The sequence below is a fragment of the Agelaius tricolor genome, unplaced genomic scaffold (assembly GCF_023055355.1).
Source record: "Agelaius tricolor isolate 1412-34295 unplaced genomic scaffold, bAgeTri1.0.p SCAF_6, whole genome shotgun sequence".
In the NCBI taxonomy this organism is placed as follows: Eukaryota; Metazoa; Chordata; class Aves; order Passeriformes; family Icteridae; genus Agelaius; species Agelaius tricolor.
In genome coordinates this window covers 12,089,863-12,110,992 of record NW_027269266.1, presented here as the reverse complement: position 1 = coordinate 12,110,992, position 21,130 = coordinate 12,089,863, and the positions used below count along the sequence as shown (strand labels likewise).

General features: G+C 40.5%; 1 protein-coding gene across 2 annotated transcripts in view; it reads right to left on the bottom strand.

Annotated features, from left to right (window-relative positions):
• Nucleotides 1–822: 822 nt before the first annotated feature.
• The window catches only part of NRP1 (neuropilin 1), a 114,068-nt gene continuing 93,760 nt past the window's right edge, over nucleotides 823–21,130 (bottom strand). For both annotated transcript variants that reach the window (XM_071428688.1, XM_071428689.1), the window contains exons 13-18: nucleotides 19,348–19,407; nucleotides 12,064–12,195; nucleotides 8,038–8,309; nucleotides 7,458–7,551; nucleotides 5,827–5,886; nucleotides 823–4,579 (exon numbers count right to left, since the gene is read on the bottom strand). In XM_071428688.1, the coding sequence (XP_071284789.1) occupies nucleotides 4,287–4,579; nucleotides 5,827–5,886; nucleotides 7,458–7,551; nucleotides 8,038–8,309; nucleotides 12,064–12,195; nucleotides 19,348–19,407 (911 nt within the window). In that variant the 3' untranslated portion in view covers nucleotides 823–4,286. The remainder of the gene's footprint in view (nucleotides 4,580–5,826; nucleotides 5,887–7,457; nucleotides 7,552–8,037; nucleotides 8,310–12,063; nucleotides 12,196–19,347; nucleotides 19,408–21,130) is intronic.

The following is a 21,130-nucleotide window of genomic DNA, read 5'->3' as shown; positions in this document are numbered from 1 at the left end:
AGTATTTTTCCCATGAGAAGTAAAGTAGCTGAAGTAAAATGTTTATACTGCACCTAATGACATACTGACAGCCTGTGCTTTGTTCATGTGTGCAATGTAAAGAAAAGATTTGTCAAACTTTAATGTGCAGAGCGCTGACTATTAAAAGGAAACAAAATAAGAAAGTATTGCATAAAGCAGGAAATGTTGAAGCTAAAGCTTCTGGTCTGGATGCAAGCTTTGTCAAGGTCTCTCTGCACATGACCATGTGTTCATGTGTTCCACAGGTGAGTTTGGCACCCAACTGATGCCAAACCAGGCCCAATAGGCTACCCTGACTGCATTTGTTCCAATCACCAACTTGTGCTCTGCCTTGGGAAATTTGGCCATGGCTGAGTAAATCCTGATGACTCCCCATGAAATTTGCAGGGAGCTTATTGGTGCAAAATTTAATACAGGAGCAGAGACTTTGTGGAGTAACACATCAAAAATGGGCAGTACTTGGCAGTAAATCCCATCCCTGCCCAAGGGGGGTAACACCTGCACAGGGTGTTACACTGGGCAGCCCATGGCCAGGGGCAGTGGTGGCAAATCTGTCCTCTTAAATCCCAGCTGTTTGGTGAAAAAGCAGGAGTGTCTTCCAGCAAGGAAAGAGAATGGGTCAGGCAAAGGTGAATGCTTCTATCCTAAACAATGAACAAACCCACAAGGTGCCTGTTAGAGCTGCCTACTAACAAATAGAATTGTGATTGAAACACTGTGCTTGTTGCAAGATGCTAAATAAAACCATCCATTTAATAATACCAATCCATTTTAGTATAATAAAATACATCAGCTATGGGATATTTTATGAAAATGTTTAATTCAGCTGTTTCTTTGGAATGTAGTAGTCATAGTTTGGAAATTTAAATTACAGTTCAGTTCTATGTGGTTTTTTTATGCTACTCAGTGTCTGAGAATACAAATGTCATTTAAAGTTAAGGCTTCGCTGTTCATTTTGAATCAACAATTTACAAGTGTCATATTGTCATAGAAAATAAAAATTTCTGTAAAAAAAATTTGCACAAAGTTTTATGATGGTACAAAACATGAAGCAATAATATACCAGTAAAATGAAATCATTTTACTACAGAAGATTTTTATAGTTTTTCAATAAAGAAAAAAATATGTTATTTTACACTTTAAAAATTATGAAACAATCTAAAACAATATAAACTGAACATTTTGTAACACTGCCTTTACAAATTAATAACTTTATAAACATATAATTTTTTTAAATATATTTATCAGTGCAAGATACTTTTCAATGTAAAGTTGCAGTATCATTTTTCCTTTATTGAAGGACAACTTTAATTCTATTACCTTCAGAGAAATCTAATCTTCAGTGCTAGATCCTCATTATCATAGTAATGTCTGAAGACCACAAAGGAGATAATTTTTTTATGTTCACAATTCTCAGTATGTTAAAAGAAGGAAAAAACCCACCAAATACCAGCTTTTCTTTTCAAATAGATCAAGACCCAAAGCTGGTTCGGAATCTATTGAAAATCAGTGGGAATATTTCAAAAGGTTTTGGGCCTGGGCTCCCCAGTGGGATTTTCTCTTCAAGGCAATATAAGCATGTAACTCTTAGTCAAGTTAGTGGACTAGAAGTTTTTCAGCTAAGGAGAATAGACCCTTATTTCCTGACTCACACAGTGGTGGTCCGCTGAAAATAGTTTTGAAAAATCCTTTTCTTCTTTGGGTTAATTAACTAGCTGCTGCAATGCCATTATGGTCAAATTACAGTGTTAGAAACCAATGCAAATCCTTCCTCTGACAAAGTGAGTCTGTCTCTTGGGACAACTCACAGACTAACTTTTAGGCAAAACGTTCAGGCCTTAGGTGCACTGTCTCAGCCTTTGGAGGACCCAAGGTTGAGAGGCTGGGGAGGTAGCTCTTCCATCAATCTAAGGCTTGATGACCTGAAGTGGGTGTTTGGGTTTTTGGGATAGTCATTGCCTTTAGGGCTCCTCTGAAGTAGCAAGTCTCCATGCTTTTTTTCTATTGGGACTTCCTTTAAAATATTTTCAACTTCAAACCTCATTTTCACCTACTGTCTCCCTCCTTTTTCTTCCATTTCTGGGTTACTAGTGGATTTTCTACATATTTTTCTATTTTATAGTTCATACTGGTGAAATTATACACTTCAAAGCATTTGGTGTATAGATAGGGGTGGATTCTTTTGCTCCAAGTAATGCAAGGCTGAATTAGCCCTTCTTTAATCCTAATCCTGGACAGGATATTTTATTGCTCTTCTACAAAAGCAATTTTGGAAAAGACTAACTCAGAAAGTCCCAATCACTTCCCTGACTCTACTCAGGAATTTCAATGAGGAAAACCATGAGTTCAGCACTTGGTAGGATGTTCCTTTCCCCACGTTTGCACTGTTTTTCTCTGCTGGTTGATGGATACCCAGGGGAAGGCTGATGCTGCCCCCAGTTATGGCTGTGCTGTGTGCAGGTCACTGCAGAAACCCAGGGGCTCCCCTTGCACCTGCAGGAGGGGAATGACCCCTCTGCTCTCTCACTGCCTTGCATGGACCCCATGGGAAACATGCTCTTGTTTCTTTTTACCCTGTTGGACCAGCTGCATAGGCTGTTGAATATTATTTGACCAATAGTATTTGCCCTAAAATATTAAAAAATTGCCCCATCATTGTCAAGCACATTTTCCTGACGGCTTTGAGTTCTCAGTTCACTGCATTGGTCACTGCCTGCACTTGTGGTCAAGCAGAAACCTCCTGCTATGAAATGACAACTGGATATAACACGATGGTAGGAACATACCCTACATACATTGCAGGATTTCATTCTGCCCCCAGTGCACACTCCTAAGCCCAATTAGCATTGATTAGCATGAAAATAGGTTACTGAGAGAACAGAACTCCGAGTTCAGGTAGGGGCAAGAGGAGGAAAGTTTCTAGTTTTAAAGGCAATCTTTTCTGTAAGGGAAGCATTTTCCCCAGTGTAATTAACAGGCAAGCTCTTCAGGAAAAAAGATGTGTTTCATGACATCAGGAAAAAGGATACTGTCACTTTATGCTGTTAAGAAGAAACCCAAAGTTCGACTTTGGAGGATAAAGTTAAGAATTTTCCCTTATTTTTTAACACAAACTCTAATAAAATCCTTTGCCATTACCAGCAAGTTAAAGCTGAAGTTTTCTTTCCTTGGCAATGGCAAATGCTTATGAAACCTACTCAGAGAGACAAAGAGAGAGAGAAGGAGAAGAGAAAGGGAGAGAGATTTTACATTTGAAAATACATTCTATATGAAAGAACAATAAAAGGGGATATTGCAGCTTTATACAAAAGGGTCAAGAGACATGAAGTTGAAATACAGAAAGCAGAACAATCAAGCCAGGTTGTCAAATCTGATTAGCCCTTGCCTTGGCTGAGGCTGTTTTCTTACACTAAAATATACTTTTCTTTTAGTCAGTGAGCCATCAGAATATGATTAAAGACAAGGGCGTAACTGCAGAGAAGCTGTAGTTAATGTTAACACAATGAGAAGCAGTACAAACAAAAAGGCACTTGAGAGGACATACACTAGCCAGTGCCAAGGACTTTTTTTGTTTAGTTTTTAGGCAGTACACTTGGTTACCAGTTGTGTCTGATGATGGCACATACTCTTTTATGGAGTTCACAAGCACAAAATTTAGTACAACACTGAAAAACATCAATAAAATTTGACAGTATTGCTTCGTAAACAGAGCTGACACGCTATATCGGTACTGATGCAGCAGTACTTTCAAAAACATCCTAACCCTTCTTTGCCTATGCACAACACGAGCAATTATACACAAATACAGGTGCAGAAGTCCACTAAATTGCTGTTACTCCAATATTTTCTGGGCACTGAGCTATAGACAGCATGTCCATCCAAAGGACCCCACTGGATACATTTTGTGACAGCATCTTGGATTTTGCACAGTAAAAACGAAATTATCCATTAAAGGAAAACAAAAGAGAGGGAGAGAAAGAAAGACAAAATGAACTATAAGTCAATCATACTTGGTCTCAACACCAGCATCCGATTATTTCAAATAAAACCAACAGAAAAAGCAGACTGTACATGATTCAGGTTGTTAACACAGATTGTTGTCCATGTTCATCGGTTACACACTCATTGAAGCTCCTGAGAAAAGCTTGGCTCAGTGTCATCAATGCACTTTTCAGCCTGTACAGTAAAAGATCAACAGTTCCCCAGCACGACCGAGTTATGTCCTTCCATCCCGATTTTCTGACTTCTCCAGTTGCTTTACGCCTTCATGCTTCTGAGTATGAATTCTGTGTGTTTAGTTTGTCTTTTTTCAGTTTAACACCATCGACGAGTTCAAAGTTATAATTCTCCAGTGCAGACAAGTTCCTCTCCGACATCCCGTTGTGCCAACAGGCACAGTACAGCACAACTCCACAGATGGCTCCTAAAAGCACCCCGAGTGCACTCATGGCTATGATGGTAATGAGGATTGGGTCTAGGGTCTTCAGGACATTGCCTGGCTTCCTGGAGATGTTGTCATCATAGTCGTCACCTGGGCTACGGTATGGAGGTGTAAACCCTGAAATTGAATAAAGAATTGCAAAATTTTCATAACTGATCCCAGCGAGAACTTTGTTTAATGAATTGGAAATTTTGAGAAGGCCATCAATTTTTTTAACATAAGTTTTTTACATAGTTTTAAAATCTAGCTTCTGCAAGGTGGTCATAAATAGCTGAAAATTGTGATGTGGCCCAAATAGCTGTGGATTTTTTCCAGACTGTTCTCCAATCTTTAAATCTGATGCCTGTTAGTAGAGCTGCGGTTCTGCCTTGGATTAAGTGGGAGTCTTGGGAGTGAATAAGGAGGTCTTTTAATCATATTTTGCCATGTTGCAGTATATAGCTCAAAAATGTTAATCAATTCCTACTCAGCTCAGAGTGAGAGGTTAGAACTTTAGACATTGGTTGGGAATATCCAGCCATTTTATTTCTACTTCAATGGCTTTAGGATTGGATGTTGGAGTGTAAATAGTGGCAGAACTGACACAGAAGAGCACTCTGCCCTCTTGTGTAAAATATTCACTAGGTATCATAATGTTTTCCCTCAACTTTTTTAGTTTATGAAAATGATCCAAAAGCAGCAAACCCTGTAATTGTTACTGGAAAAGCCAAAAAGTCTTTTTGGACAAACTCATTCTCTTTCACTGAAATCAATTATAGCAATCCTTTTGATGGTAACAGAAAAAAAATTAAGCTCATTGCCTGAAAAATGCAAGTATATTTTATTAGTGGAACAATATGACAATTATGATCCATTTAATGATCCATTTACTGTTATCATCATTGGAAATGATAATGCTTTGGTAGACTGGTCATAAAATGGCATTTTCAGCCAGGTCTGTGAAACATTTAATCTGAGAGTTTTGAGCCTAATTACTGAGGCACAGTGCAAGTCATAAATTGTAAGATATAATGATAGAGCTTTCTTCAGCAGTGGACAAGCCTTCTAGGTAACAAAATATTGAGGAGCTATAATGTGCTTGCATGTATATTAATATAATGTAACAAATTAGGTATATGAAATTTCAAATGTTTGAGATAGGCAAAAATAATAAAAAGGACAAAAGTCCATATGACATGGAAGAATAAAACTATTGCAACCCTCAAATAAATGTAAATCTGATCATCTCCTCCAGAAAAATCATAACGCCTTAATACAATATGCAGTTAGAGAACAAATCTATAAATAAATAAATAGAATGCAAAAATTCACATTAAAATACACATTAAAATTCATTCCCCTTTAAGAAATAACGCAAATTTTACCTGTTTGATTACTTTCTGGGTCTTCTTCTTCATCTATTTCATTCTCCACATCAGTTGATTCTAATGAAGCAAAAGAATTGACATTGATTATTAGGGTTACAAACACTGATTGACTATCATGCTGGCAATAATGGTATGGCAGATTTTCCTATGTCAGAGCATCATTATGGCGGCTTGACAGAGCTGCTCATTATAATGGGCTCTGAAAATTAATGGAGAAAAAAAGAAAGATTAAGAAACTCCCCTCCGCCCAGTCTTGGCACAGTTTTAGTTATCAGCAGGGGTTTTCCATGCCTGGGAAAGAGAAATCAGTGTGATGAATTAGCATCTCGTTCACTGTATTTACAATTTTGGAGCCCAATTCCATAACACTTCATCAGCATAGGCATAGTTAATCACAAGAGTAGTTTCACTGGCTGCAGTGAGACCACTTGTGTTTGGATTTCAGACTGGGCTTTTGGGTTTAGCTCCCTCAGGCAGAAATCTTTGCTCAACATTTGGTTTGAACAACCAAAACACGGAGGTAGGAAAGGAGTTATTTTCCTTTCTCATGCTGGAGTCAATTAAATGCAGACACTGTGGTCTCAGCACCTCTCTTGGCACTGGGGACAGTGCAGGAGGACTAAGCAGTGTGTCCTGCCTCCCTTTCCTGCCAACTGCCAACCTGGAGGCATTTGATAAACCCAGTGGTTGGACCACGGGGTAAAAAGAGATTGTTTCCTCATCCTGCAGTGAAATTACCACATAGCTGAAGACTGTCATGTTACCCTCAAAAGGATGTTAGCTACAAAAGGTGAGGAACACCCTCTATTATTGCACTTAGTTGTATTGTTAAGTCACACAGAATAAATTTATCTTCTTAATGCTACGAGTTCTCATCTCTATTCCCTCTTTTATATAAAAGTAATTGTTTCATCTCTGCTATGAAGGACAGTGTTCTGTTGCTTGTGTTTATCTGGGGCTGCTGCTGCCAAATTACGTGCAGTACGCAATGTGCATATGATCAGCAGTGACTGCAATAACTCGAGACCGGCCAGGAATAAAAGGGCTCAAAGAGCATCTCAGGAATAGCCTGGCTCAGATATGGGAAAGGCCATGTCCTAACGTTGCTTTGTGTCCCACATGTCTGGGAACTGATGACTACAGCAAATGAGCCACAGCAAACTCAGAAGGACAGGACAGCAGAGGACAGAGCAGGGGCCTTTTCACCCTATCTGCTTATTCTGTAAGGGTTTGATATGGCCCTTTAGGAAAAATTAAGAAGGCTTTGTAGTAAGTCATCTAAAAAGGGTGAAGAAATAAAATTGGATTTTGTGCATTAGGTAAAACAGGGTCCTGCAACAGGAAAAGCAGAGAAATTTAAAGAGGGCAGCAATATGAAATACAGGGAGAGACATGAAATTGTGAATATGCTGTGACCCCTGTCAGTAGGATGCCAATTCTGATCCAAACTGCTGCTATACCAAGGTGACACCAGCGGCACTGCAATGAATAAAGCTGTGGGCTGAATCAGGATATTTTCAGTGGAAACATAGCTAATAATTATCTATCCCTTTCTCACAGATAAAATCAGCTATCAAAACAAAATAAATATTTTGGAGGAGACTCTGTGTTCTTATAGTCACACTTACTTCGGCAATCCTCTTGTGCTACGTGATTGTCAATTTTAATATCATCCACAGCAATTCCTCCGGTTCCTTTTCCAATTTCTCCCTCAATAACCACCTGGAAAAACAAGATAGAGTTCACATTGTTTTCATTTTAGCATACAACTACAGCAGTCAAGATTTCTTAATTAGTTGTTAACACACATCTTCACTTGAGGTCACACTTTGTGCTTCAATCGTGGCCTGAAAATCTGCATTGCCTTTATGAACTTATATAGGCAAATGTAAATTATGTACTGACAGGACTTTATGAAAGACTTTTGCATCAGCAAAACTGTGGCAAAGAGGCAGTTTTGTGACTGATGATAAATTATATATAAAGTATTTATTTGGCCTGTGATAAGAAAGTGTTTGTATCGCAGTAATCTGAGATACCATGAAATATTTCACTATTATTAGTCACAGCAAGCGTAGCTCATCTCTAGGTGTAATATTGTCTACATAAATCCTTCAGTGACATCTTTTACTGTGGTGTGTAAAACACAACCAGCAAGGTGTTGCTGGCCTTGGCCGTGGTAGCTCAGTGGGGAACGGCCCAGCTCACCTGGTAGTGTTTCACAGACTTGTGAAGAAGAACACGTCCCTCCTTCCAGTAGTTTGCCTGGTGCCCGCTCAGGGTCCACAGCACCTGGTCGTACTCATCGGGCTTCTGGTAGCGCAGTTTGATCCTGAGGGTGCCGACGTGCGCGCCCGACATGTGGTACCAGAAGGTCATGCAGTGGGCAGAGTTCTGCGAGTAAATCACGGGGCTCAGCAGCCGGGCCACTTTGCCTTTCTGGCTCTCATCAGCTTGGGAGTAAAGGAAATTGCCATCTCCTACTGTGACAGAAGAACTGTGTTAAGAATAGCCACCAGCTTTAATTTTCTTTGTCAACATAAGAATCCCTGACCACCCCGTATCTTTTGCTTTCTTTCCATGCTTATGGGTCAAACATCACAAACGAGAGTCAGAGTGCATTGTTTTGGGAGCTCTAGGAAAGCTGATATGCTTTCAGAAGAGGACCACAAAGCTGATCAGAGGGCTGGAGCACCTGTCCTCTGAGGACAGGCTGAGAGTTGGGGTTATTCAGCATGGAGAAGAGGAGGCTCTGGGGAGACCTCACTGCAGCCTTTCAGCCACTAAAGAGGACTTACAACAAAGATGAGGACAGACAAACTTTTTAATAGGACCCATAGTGACAGCCTAAAGGGTAATTGTTTTAAACTAAAGAGAGTAGATTCAGACAAGATATAAGGAAGAAATTTGGTGGGTGTTGAATCATTGACGCAGGTTGCCCAGAGAGGAAGAAGGCACGCTATCTCCAGAAACATTCAAGGTCAGGCTTGAAGATGTCCCTGGTCACTGCAGGGAGGTTGGACTAAATGATCTTTAAAGGTCCTGTCCAACCCAAGCAATTTTGTTATTCTTCCCTTTCCTCTGGCCATCTCCTCTGCTGTTCACTGGGATATTTTGTGCCAAGGGTGAAGCCTAACAACATGCTCATCACATGAAACACACAAGGCATTTGTTTTGTTAAGGGAAGGGGGCACAAGCATGTTTGGTGAGACAGCATTATGTGCTCCATTAGTCAGTGTGCACCTCCTGAAAACAGCCATCCCTGGTTCAGCAGTGTAGAGAGAAATCCCTAGGGCCTGCTCTATGTTAATTGTGCAAAGAGTTATTAAAACAAAATTCTGTTTGAAGTAATCTGTGCTCAAGGGGCAAGACTAGAATGGGAAGAACACTGAGAAGGGTGAAATGGCTTTGAACAGCCATGGCCAGAGATCAGGAAATGAGATTTAAAGCATGTTCCCAAATAGAGGCTGACCATTGTCACAGATGGTGTCAGAATTATGCCCTTGATTTTTGTAACAGTATGTTGGGCTCTATACATTTATGAGCCTTTTTCCTGAAAGAGTAAGATTATAGCTTATAATATATTATATAGCTGATTATAGCTTTCTCAGGGGCATAATGGATTCATACTCGTTGAAATCTGAACACCTAATACCCTTAACTTGGAAACTTACTTTCTCAATCACACTGAGAGAGAAGCATGTGGGAGTGTGATTAGTTTGGTAACAGAAAATTGCTAAGTAAGGTACTGACTATAGAGATGTGCTTCTGAATTACATCAGCCACACATCCATTCCAGTCAGCTTTTGAACAGTGTCTTTGCAGAGAGTCATGGTGGAAAAACATGAAGTTAATCCTGGCATGTGTAAGAACAGATTGCATGTGCAATGCACTCACACAAAAGGATGGAGTCAGCGTTTATTGACATCATCTTATTGAGAGTAGGAAGGATAAAAGTAATAATAAAAAATACTATTTCTTGAGTATTGCTGAAATAAGTGTACATATCTCTGTTTATACCAACACTCAAAGGAAAGAAAAGTAAAAAGAGGCAAAAGTTGTTTTGGAAGGGTCGTATTTTGGCAGCATTGGTCTTTGCCTATACATAATATCCTTGAATTTCGTGTGAATAGTGTATAATTGGATTGCAATGATATAGTCCTGCACCAATAAAGACAGGAATCTGAGCATTGCTACTCTGGTAAGCATAAGAAGGACAGAGTAGTGAGAAGGGAACCAGGAATAAGAGGAGTGGGTTAAACCCAGAGCCTAGACCTAAAAAATAAGAAAGGAACACACTTCTTCCTACATGAGACAAGGGTGTTTTCTTTTGTTTGGATCTTTCTGTGAGCAGAAGAGGTATCCAGCCCAATATGTATGTTGAAGAATTGTATAGAAGATGATGTTATATTGTAAAAAAATTTAAGCTTTTTTCCCCCCCCTGTCTTTCTGCAGTAGCATCTTGTCCAGCTTCTTGAGCAGGAATGCTTATGTCTATACATTCTTTCCAACTAACTTCACTTCTGTGCAGAGCAGCACAATGTGCAAATCTCATCAAAGAATGGGGAAATCCAGAGGGAGGAAAAAAGGAAAATAATCACAGCATTAGGATGGCTGTCTGAGTTGGAAGACCTACCACTGGCCAGATTTCATCACAAGATATATAATTTGAAGTGACATGCAGTGTATCCTGCCATCTACAAGCAATTGTTGTTGAAGATTAGCTCTGTGTATTTTTTCAGCTTTACACACATGTCTGAGAGAAAGATGTGCCTGGGAGTTGCTCACTGTGGTTTTCCCAATACACAGGGTGGCCTTGTTGTGCAGCTGAGGGTTTGTTTGGGACATGAGTGCCATTCAGGCTGCTCATGGTCTGTGTTCACACCCACCCCACTCACTCTGTGCCTGCTGGCAGGCAGGTCACAAACCTGGCAAGTGAAGGTGCCCTTAGACTCCAACGAGAATTTTGGAAAATACTGAAAGTGCAGTAGAAGAAAAAGGGGCAGCCTTTAAGATTTACTAAAGCTACAGCTCATGGAACAAATAAGTTTTCTGTACTAGCAGGGCACAGTGGAAACACCAAAATCTCATTTGAAGAATATAATTTCTTCATCTGCTGATTGAAGACAGGTTCTCTCTCTATAATCCTTGATGGCAAAGTGCAGATAGCTCTCATTTTCAGAATATTATTGCAGTGCCAGGTCAGGAACTCTGTCTTCATTGTCTTAATTAGAGCTTTACTTATGCATGCCTTTTAGATTTTGTCAGTCTCTGGCTAACATAGCTTTTAACCTCCTTTCAATGTCAGATCCTACTGAGCCATTTCACTTTACATCAATTTTTCCACCATTACAGCCTTCACTTCAGCTAACTGCATTTAGTTAATTTGATGCCATTTATTTGTACAATGCCATTTATAGTCAAAGTATTACAAGTTTTTTTTTCCCCTGAAACTACTGTACTTGTCTTAAGATTCAATTGAAAGTGTCTCAGAATTTAAAAAGTCCAATTTTGTCTAATTTCCTTGTCATTCTCATTAAGCAAAGGGTAGCAGGAGTGGGAAGGGGGAATCATCTCAACCCATTTGATTAATCTGCACGTATGCAAGCGAGAACACTAAAGTAAGAGGCTGTGCAGGTCACACGGTGCCCTCCCTTCTCCACTAGCCTGCAGCAAATTTATTGCCTAATTATGCTGAGCTATGAGTTAGTTACTGCAAAACAAACCAATCAATTCCCCAGCATGATATTTTTTGAAAAACTGTTTGTGAGCAGAGGATGGCCCTAATCCCCAGCTCCTGCTGGAAAGGAGAAGGATGTGATAACACACCCATCTGGGAAGTTTCACTTACATATAACACTTTCCTGTGGTAGGTAGCCCCTGTAACTACAAACAGGAATAATGTGAGGTCATTAACTGACTGACTGTATTAGTTGGTCAGTGATATTTGCAAAATATTTGGTCATTCAGATTTTTTTCTACCCCAGGTGATGATTACCCAAAGGCAAGTCAGGGGAAGGGAATATCTTCAGTTCCTGACAAGAAGCAATCTTTATTCCCCAACAGAAAGGACAATTACAGTCAGTTGTGATTACTGGTAATGGATTAGGTTTACTAGAGAACCATCTTTGTATCTTAGGCATAATTCACTCTCCTGTGATTTTGGAAGACATTGGTATTAAACAGAACAATCTCATCAAGTGTGAAATGGCTACATCATGAACTCATGATTACCTGAGTGGTCTTGAATCGGCCCGGTTTTGCTGGTCAGGATTGCCCACCTCAAATCCACCTGGCTGTCGTGCTCCCAGTGGCACAAAGTCTTTTGGGACCCCCAGCCAAAGCCACAGTTGTATAGTGGTGGCTCTGCAAAGGAAGATAGAAAAGAGGGGATGAAATGTGGTTATTAATCGCATAATTTGGAATTTGTACTTCAAAACAAATGCACACATTTGACTGTTAGCAGAACCATTCCTTCCCGAGACTCTGGGAAGCCACAGCAAGAACAGCCCTCTTGGGAAACTTGAAAAATCACTACTTTTTGCAAAAGATGTGGTTGCTTCTTGTCTCTTTATGATCCCTATGATGGGATTTTTTTTTCTGTGGTTAGATTAATTCTTCTGATTTGCCCACATTATCTGATAACCACGTTGCAGCACAAAACACTCATAAAGAAAGCTCTGGCTTACTTATCAGATGTATTTTCTGGTTATCAATATCTCTGCACTGTAATGGTGCCACAATTTGCAACTCTCAATGAGATTTGGAAAAAAAATAAGAACAACCAGAAACATTAATGGAATGTCCTTGGCAGGAAAGGATTTCTGGTGAAGTCTACAGTTCTTGGCTTCAATAAGGAACTTTTTCAGCATCTTCCAGACAGTTAAGTAGGCCCACAAGATGGCAGCATTGAAATGGACAAATTGAGAGGGAAAAGGGACAAATGTGGCTGATTGCCAAATGAACTCAAAATAAGCTTCAAAACAAGCTCTGCATAAAATAAGGGAAGTCTGGTATTATGGTCAGGATGAGATCATATCTTGTTTTCAGCTTCTTTTCAATTCTGCCCAAAGGTTTAATACATAGTAGCTTATTTTCTTCAATAGAACTAGGAATTTCAATTGAAAGATTATACAAAGATAGCATATAAATCCTTTGCATTTCTTATTTTCAGAAGCAGTTTGAAATCTTTTGAGCATTTGGTTCCTACCCCCTTGATATGAACTTTTATCTCACCTTGAGCAGTGACAACTCCCAGTAGAGCAATACTCTCCCAAGAGCAATGTGACCAAATCTTGGAGTATTTTCTCAGGCATGACTCACGCCTTATTAAAGGAATAACTTAGGTTTACTTTAATGAGATGCTTTGTGCAAGTATGAACTAAGAACAAAGGACTCTATGCTTCCATCAATATCAGCTCTGAGGGAAGAATTGTGTTTTTTGCCCATTATTAATAAAAAAAGCCAGGAAAGATAATGCGACTCTTAGAATGTGCTTGTTTATTGTGGGAAAATAATGAGAAATTTGGGAAGTGTGTTGAGACCTGCAGTTGGCCATACCTTTGAGGTGGAGCTCTTCCAGTCTAAAGAGGCAAAGACCTCCTGCATGTACTGAGCTGCCAGGGAAGGCTGGTTAGGCTTTTGAACTCACAACCCAGATTTTAATGGAAGGTAAACTAAAATAATAATTTTAACAACACAAAACCTCAGGTGAGTAGGCTGAGACAGAATGGATATAAAAAGGGTTCATCTATCATTCTCTCCTTGCCTGCTGTGTCCTTGTTTGGCAGGCCCTTGCTCCCAGACACAGTTTTTTCTCAACTCACTGGATTCCTGCATTGTGGCCACCGTGCCCTCTCCCCTCTGGCCCCTAGAAAATTTCCTTCTGTCAGCAGAGACATCTGAGCCTGTGGCAGCTCCTGCCCCTCTGCTCTGCCTGTCAGTGCCTCCCTTGGCTGTGCTGTGGTGTCTCTCTGCACTGAGCCCTCATTCTTCACTCCTTCCTTTCATCCTCCCCACCCCGCCTGCCTCCCCCCTGTCTCCTGCTGGCCTCCAGAGGGGTCTACTCCACATTGTCACGAATGCAGCATCCTAGCTGGGAACAAATGAATTCAACAGATAATGTCTGGAATTGCACAGGAATTCAATGTGGAGGAAAGATGTTTCCTGGAGCACCCTAGCCCTTTCTAGGAAAAAAGCAGATTGTGGTGAATAACCTCTCTTTGGGCTCAAAATGTTGAAGCAGCAGAACTCAGTCTATGCACACATGAGTGCAGAAAGGCAATCCTGGAATTCTGTCTCTTTCGTCAGCGCATTAGGTATTTTTTTCTAGACAATGGGGCCATGATCAAAGACATCTTACCCAAAAGGGGACATCTGAAAATCAAGGGGGGTTTTAAAGGAAAGAGAATGACATTGCAATGAACTAAAGAGTTTTAAGATTGTGACAAATAGCCTTTCATTGTCAAGGAGGCCCAGGGAGAGCTATATTGCATGGCTTTAACATCAGAGCCATGAGACAGAACTTTAGAAAAGATTTTAGAAAATGTGGAACAAAATTAATCTTATTAGTCCCAAAGGATTATATCAAGCAAAGTACTGATAGCCTGTGTGGTATTCAAACCACAAGAAAGGAGAACAGTGGTAGATAGATCACATCCATCTGAAGATACCACACAGCAGAAATGAGCACAGGGGACAAAGACAGGACTGGTATTGTTCAACTCTGAAAAAAAATAAATAGCAGAATACATAGGAGAAGTATGTAAATGAATGATGAATCCAGAGACTCAGAACAGAACAATATTCTGGTTTCTCCATTTCACAGCCTAAGTAATGTGAGATACCCAGTGAAGCTCAAGGTGGATCAAAGGAAAAAAATCCTCATATGATGTGAGTGGTACTTGCTCCATTGAATGCTGCTAAGATTGAACACAATTCAAAGAGAACTGGATATTGACATGGACAAGGAAAACATCCAGAATTTAATAGTTCATTCTAAAGTCCAGGAAGTGACAAAAGCCTTTTACTTCATGCTCTGATGACAGTTCTGAACACTGGGATCAGAAGGAGAGTTTCAAAACAGAGCTAAATTTCACAGCTCCATCTAATAAATACTTTCTTCCACTTTCATTTGAAATATATAGTCCAGGAAATTGGCAAAGAGCCTAAGTCTGATATGCTTTGGCCATGCCTGTGTTCCTTGGCTTCAGACTCAGAGACAGCATGGTGTAGCATAAAAATGAACTTGTTTTCCACGCAGAAGTAGAATCCACTGAAACTGAGGAGAATTTGACCAGTAACCTGCACACAGTTAGCTGTTTCTTGCTAGGTTCCTGTTGTTTTCTCAGAAGTTATTGTGTTACTATGTTCCTTAGACAATCATAGCAACGGGATTGAAGGTCAATGGCAAGGCATTTCAGAGTGCTCTTATTTTACGAGCTTCTTAAACATGCCATCTCTTATTGCCTATTCTTATGTCTCTTCCAGTGCTTCTCCCAGGGACTCATAAAAAAGGAAAAATAGGCCTGCTAGCCAATTAATAATGGACACTTGTAGCATCAGGATAGGTTCATTATGGTTCAGTATGGACAATGGATCTGCCCCAGAAAAGGCAGGCTAGTTCAGCCCTTCTATTAAAGGTCCCGGGGGGCTGATACAGTAGCTCACAGCAAGCTGCAGGCAATCTGTCCTCTTCTTTGTCCTTGGGCTATAGCTTGGCAGCTCTGGTGGAAGGAAGGAAACTGGGGACGAGTAGCAATTGTTGGGCTCCCTCTGCATTGCTGGCCCGTTCCCATGCTAGGATAATTCTCCTGCCAATAGGTGATTGATCTCTGGGTTTGTGTGTATGGAGAGGACAAAGCAAACCAGCTATTATGTCATCAAATAGCAGCAGCTCAGATGAGAATTTGAGAGGGAGGTGTGACAAAATCCCATATGCCTTCTTCAAAATGTAGGGTACGTGATACTGAATTAAAACAGATTTATCCTCTCAAAGAATAACCAACAGCTGTACTTTTTGACCACATCTTGCTCACAGCTGGGACCATTACTGCACATGAACAAGAAAGTAATTTGAAAATCCAGTTGAGTGAGTTTCTTGCGAGTCCATTAATCTTTTGTGGCCCACAGACTTTGACATATTTTTATAACTCCTTCAACAAGAGGCAAGAAGAAGCATGATGGCATTGAAAATGATATGAAAATGCACTCTAAGATGCTCTTGCCAAAGGGTAAATCAACATTAAAATAGGAAATTACACACATAATTTGGACCACTTCAAAGTGGTATATTTGGTCTGATTTGTATTTGCATTTTTATACCATTTATGCTGGCAGCACAGAATTACCTTAAATGATAGTAAATGATAATTTAACGGCCTTAATATCCCTTTACTGATACAAAGTTGCTCCAGCATAAATGAGAATCAGACCTATTCTACCTTTAGATTATTTTTAGCAGAGATTTTAACTTCAAGATTTTTTAGTTATATTTTTTTCTGACATAGCTATTACATGTGTGAAAAACAAGGTACTTCTCAGAACAGTCTTCTTTACAAAGGACTCAGATTACACACTGAGAGCACGTAATGTAAATTAACAGCTTGCTCTGTATGTAAATAGCTAAGAGACAAGCATTTCAAATAGTCCTTTAGAATTTAAAAATATGTGCTCAAAAACGACTAGATGTTAGAAAGTCTTAGGGTTGAGAACGGAGGTATTTACCTTGACAGATGGATTTGTGAAAGACATCTTTTTAAGTTTGAGGAGGAAAGTAGATCCTCTCTTAAATAAAAAATAAAAATCCAAACCTTTAAACATTTTTAGCAGCTTGAAATCACGATTCTTTTTATTTTATTTCAATTGAGTCCCCTTGAAATGAAATGTAAACGTCTCCTTGATGGAACCGTTTGTTTACATACAGAGGCTTTCCAGCTATTTGCTCTTAACTGTTTCCATAGTGTATGAAAGCTGGTTGGAGTAGGATAATCTCAGGCTTTGACACACACAAGCACATTAGTCTGGGATAACGAGATTAGGGATATTTGCAGGCTGGAATGCAGGCAGAAGGACAGCAGAACGTGCTGCTGGCACCTAGTGCAGAGTACCTGTGCCATGGCATGTGCTGCTGCTGCTGCTGCTGCAGAGAGGGCTGCTCGGTCTCTGTCCCCAGGCACTGTGGCACAAGCTGCTGTGGCCACCACTGGCACCATGTCCCTGGTGCAGGGTCACCCACTGGAGCTGGCAAACTGCAACTGATCTGGAATAGCTCCTTGGCTTGGAGCTCATCATTTACCTCATGGTGCGTTAGCATCTTAAGGTAAACCAAGCCTTAAAGGGAATTAAGGCCAAAGCTGAAGGCTCAGTCCTTGATGTGTTAAATTCCTACCTTGTTCATCCTGAGAAGAGCTGAAAGAGTGCACTTATCCTCAGGCAGCAGAGGGCCAGGGGCCCCCAAGCAGCCCTGGAACTTCAAGGGCAGTTTAAACTGTGTTATTTGTGGCTGACAGGCCAGACTTGCTCCCAGCTGCACGGCCCCTTCTCCTTGTGTTTCACTGTGGCACTCGGGTCCAGCCATGTCCCTTCGGCAGAGGGAAATCTTTATACCACCTCCAGGCCAGGAGGGGCTTCCCCATGCTGAGGGAAATTTCTGTCTGCCCGTTTTTGGGAGTTTTTGGCTGGTTTTCAGTGAGGGATTATGAGGCAGCTGGAAACCTTTATATCTTAAGCTGGAAATTTTGGAAACCTTATTCTTATTTATTAGCGTCTGGCTGATCTCTATCTATGATCTTTGTAATGTGCTGCCATGTGGCAGCCTGGAGTTCGGGATGTGAACTCGTCCCTTATTCCCCGGAAGGAAATGGTTCCTACGAGCACAATGCAGGGAAGTAACACTGGCATGCTCTGAACAGAGCCTCAGAAACTCCTTTAATAGAGAAAAAACATGGCACATCCCAGAGAAAGCAAAGGTGGTGCAGGAGGGAAGTAAGGAGAGAAAACGAGGATATCTTAATCTCTGGTAGTAACAGTGTCTGTTACTGGAGAGTCCCGCCCAAGCCAAGGGGATCGAACACAACCTGCAGAGCAGCTGGCCCTGCTGGGGAGGGAGTGAAACTGCACTGCACAGAAGCACCGTCTCAATTTGCAATTTGTTTAAATGCAAGATCGTTCAAAAACTGTAAAAAATCCTTAATGTCATCAAAATAGAAACCTAACAGATAATTTCAGACATAAAAATTAAAATGCTTTGCTGTAAATCCACAGCACAGAATCTTTTCTCACTCTGCATCCCCAGCCCCTTTGCAGAACTGTGAGGTCAGCAGCAGCCATCCAGCCCTTCAGCAGCACTGACTGTGAAGAGCAGGGTGTAGGTGTCCCAACAGGGGGGACTGGCTCACTGTTGTGTTTCTCATTGCACTGGTGCTCCACGATTTGCCTCTGCTCATAAAGCAGGGCAGAGGTAAAAATAGTGTATGCTGACTTAGCCAATTGGGTGACCCTGGAGACAAATTTTGAGGAGAGTAAAAGCATTGGCCTCTGCAATATCTGAATGCAGAGGCCGAGAGTGGGAACAAAGTCTGAGCTAAGTCAGCTCTATTTCTTAATCAGATCAACACCATAAGTGTCCTTTAGGAATTTTTTTACATTATTAGTCCCTTTCTTTCACTTGAAGCAAGAGTGGATTGTGTCACATGGTTGAGGAAACAATGATAAACATTTACCCACCCTGTTAATAAATCACTTGCAAGACTGTGCCTGACTGTGCTTTAATGGAGGAAATGGGAGTAACTGAAAACTGACCTCTTTACCGCTCCACAATCATTGGTGCAAAGGATTTTTAACCAGTGCTTATAGTTTTTGGAGTTTGGGTTTTCTGCCCAAATCCATCCTCTCCCCCACTCCCAGTAAATTGTACAGGATATTAAAAAAATGGTATGAAAGCTGAGGAAGCAGCAAACTAAGGAATTTAAAAGCTTCTAGCTATTGTATTAAGTAACAAGGACCTGCTGCCAGTGACAACTTGGTTTTCCCTTTTCAAGTTCATGGTAGCAGTTTATGTAATCCCATTTCAAGAAAACTTGCTAGAAAACAATATTGTAGAACTACCAGTTCCCTGATGGAAAAAACTGGCAAACTTTACTTGTCTTAGTTTTGTAAAACCATGAATATAAATAGTGAGTGGGTCTGTGTGGCTGTTTTTGTTTTCCTGGAGTTTGCAAACACACTTTGTGTCACTGACATGCCACATTTAAACAGTGCACTGTGTGATTAAGTTAGTTTAATTTTGTCAGCACTTGGCATTTGCTGATGCAGAAGGAAATCTTGTTCTCTGCTGTATCTACATGTGGATGAAAGGAATAAAATATTTACTGTACAGAGCTAAGAGACCAGATGCTTCTTTACTTCAGAGACTTCAAGGAATGGTAAGTCAGGAAGTGCTGCAATTCATTATTTTGTCTCTGGCATGAAATTTGGGTATGGAATTTATTGTGGTTTTAATAAGAAAATTTTTTTTACCTGGTTGTAATGTATTGTCAATTACTGTTGGCTTTTCTGTATTCAGCACTGTAGTCCCACCTGGAAAAGAAATTATGCGTATCATGATACATGTGACACAACAAAGGACACAGCAGTCATTAGGAATAACCTATATATAAACCTGAAATATTACTGTCTTTATTAGGCATGTAGGTAACTGAGTATGCGACCTTAAGCATGAAAATATGACATTAAAAGTCTGGTTTTCTTTATCAAAAAAGCCCCACAAGAACTCTTCATTAAATAAAGCTGTGTATCTTTGGAGTCCTTGCAAACACCAACTAAATTATCCACAACATGTCCCTGTGACTGTCCTTGATTTATAGACACTGATTTGCTCCAAATCACATGGGAAGTGAGCAGCTGGTCTTCATGACACCTCCTAAGAGTCACTATTTTGTTCATTTACCCATGACCTGCTGTTTCTCATACCAGGGATGTGAGGTAAAACTGGGCCTCCCTGTAAGTTGTTTCATAGCTGTGTTGTGAGACCAGCTCACAGGAGAGGTGCATGGAAATTGTCAGACTTTAGGATCTAGTCTAAGGTAGTTTTCACCTCTGTCTCAAAGAGAAGGAAGAATTAAGGACTTCCCCTTTGTCCTTTTCTTCAAGCAGATAAACAAGAGGTGAGTGAGGACATGGCCTTCTCCTAAGCTTACTAATTGATATTTTTATAATACTTGACTTTTTAAAGCAAGCCTCATATTCATAAGGAAACAAAAAGGAAATTAGTACAATTATAAATGCACGGTGGGGTGCTGATTACCAGTCAATGACTCCTGTTTTTCTTTTCTCCAGCAAGCAAGTGCTTAAAGCATTATAGAAAGGATGACTATGATGACTTCCAATGAGAATAAATGCCCAAGCTGTCTCAGCTTTATACTTGTGAGAATGATCTGATGGGAAATGCTATATACCACACAAATAGAGTAGCTCTGTATGGGGTCCAAATAGAGCAGGAAGGAATTTGGCCTACAGCACAATTAGAGTTAATTGCAAGGGAGGCCTCACTGTGGCACTCACATATGTGCAAGTGCTGTCAGGGCAGCGACTCTGCAGTGGCACCACGCTTGCACTGGGAACAGGAAAGAGAGGGCAAGGCACTCATGAAATCCCCTCTGCACTGCCCTGCTATCCTTAATGGGCCACAAGACCTACACACCTGCCTCCTATGCAGTTTGCAGGAAGAAAAGAATGTTTACAATTAATTTATTGGTAAAATCAGTTCTGTGCATTTTGCTCGGTGCATTTATAAGTAAAACCATATATAGAATGCAGCATTTCTCCAATGTCCAGAACAACTGGGCATGCACTGCCTAGGGTTTCTAGGTGTTGTAAAAATAAATTGTACTTCAGTGTCTGCACTTTTGTAGGAGGGCAATGCAGTAATTTTCAATATTAATACTGAAAAACATTCAGTTCCTTAGAAGAGATGGTGCTCAGGAAGGCTGGCAGCTGTTCCCTTGTCTTAGAGATTATAAATTGCCCCCTAAGCACAACCAGCAGAAACTGCCAGAAGGTTTTTTTTCTGCTCAATAAACGTTCCCTAAGGGACATGTGGGATGGAGTCCTGAGCTCCTTGAAGTGCAGAGACTATGAACATGGAAGGTGCTTGCATAGATCTGTCTGCTTTCCCTGACAGAGCCTCCTCTATGTGCAATTTGTCTCTACCTATTGGGCTTTGCAAGATGATGTAGAGCTCTGCAGGAAGCTCTAGTGTTCCCTGACCTGCCTCTTTCTTTTCTGAATAATAAATAAATAA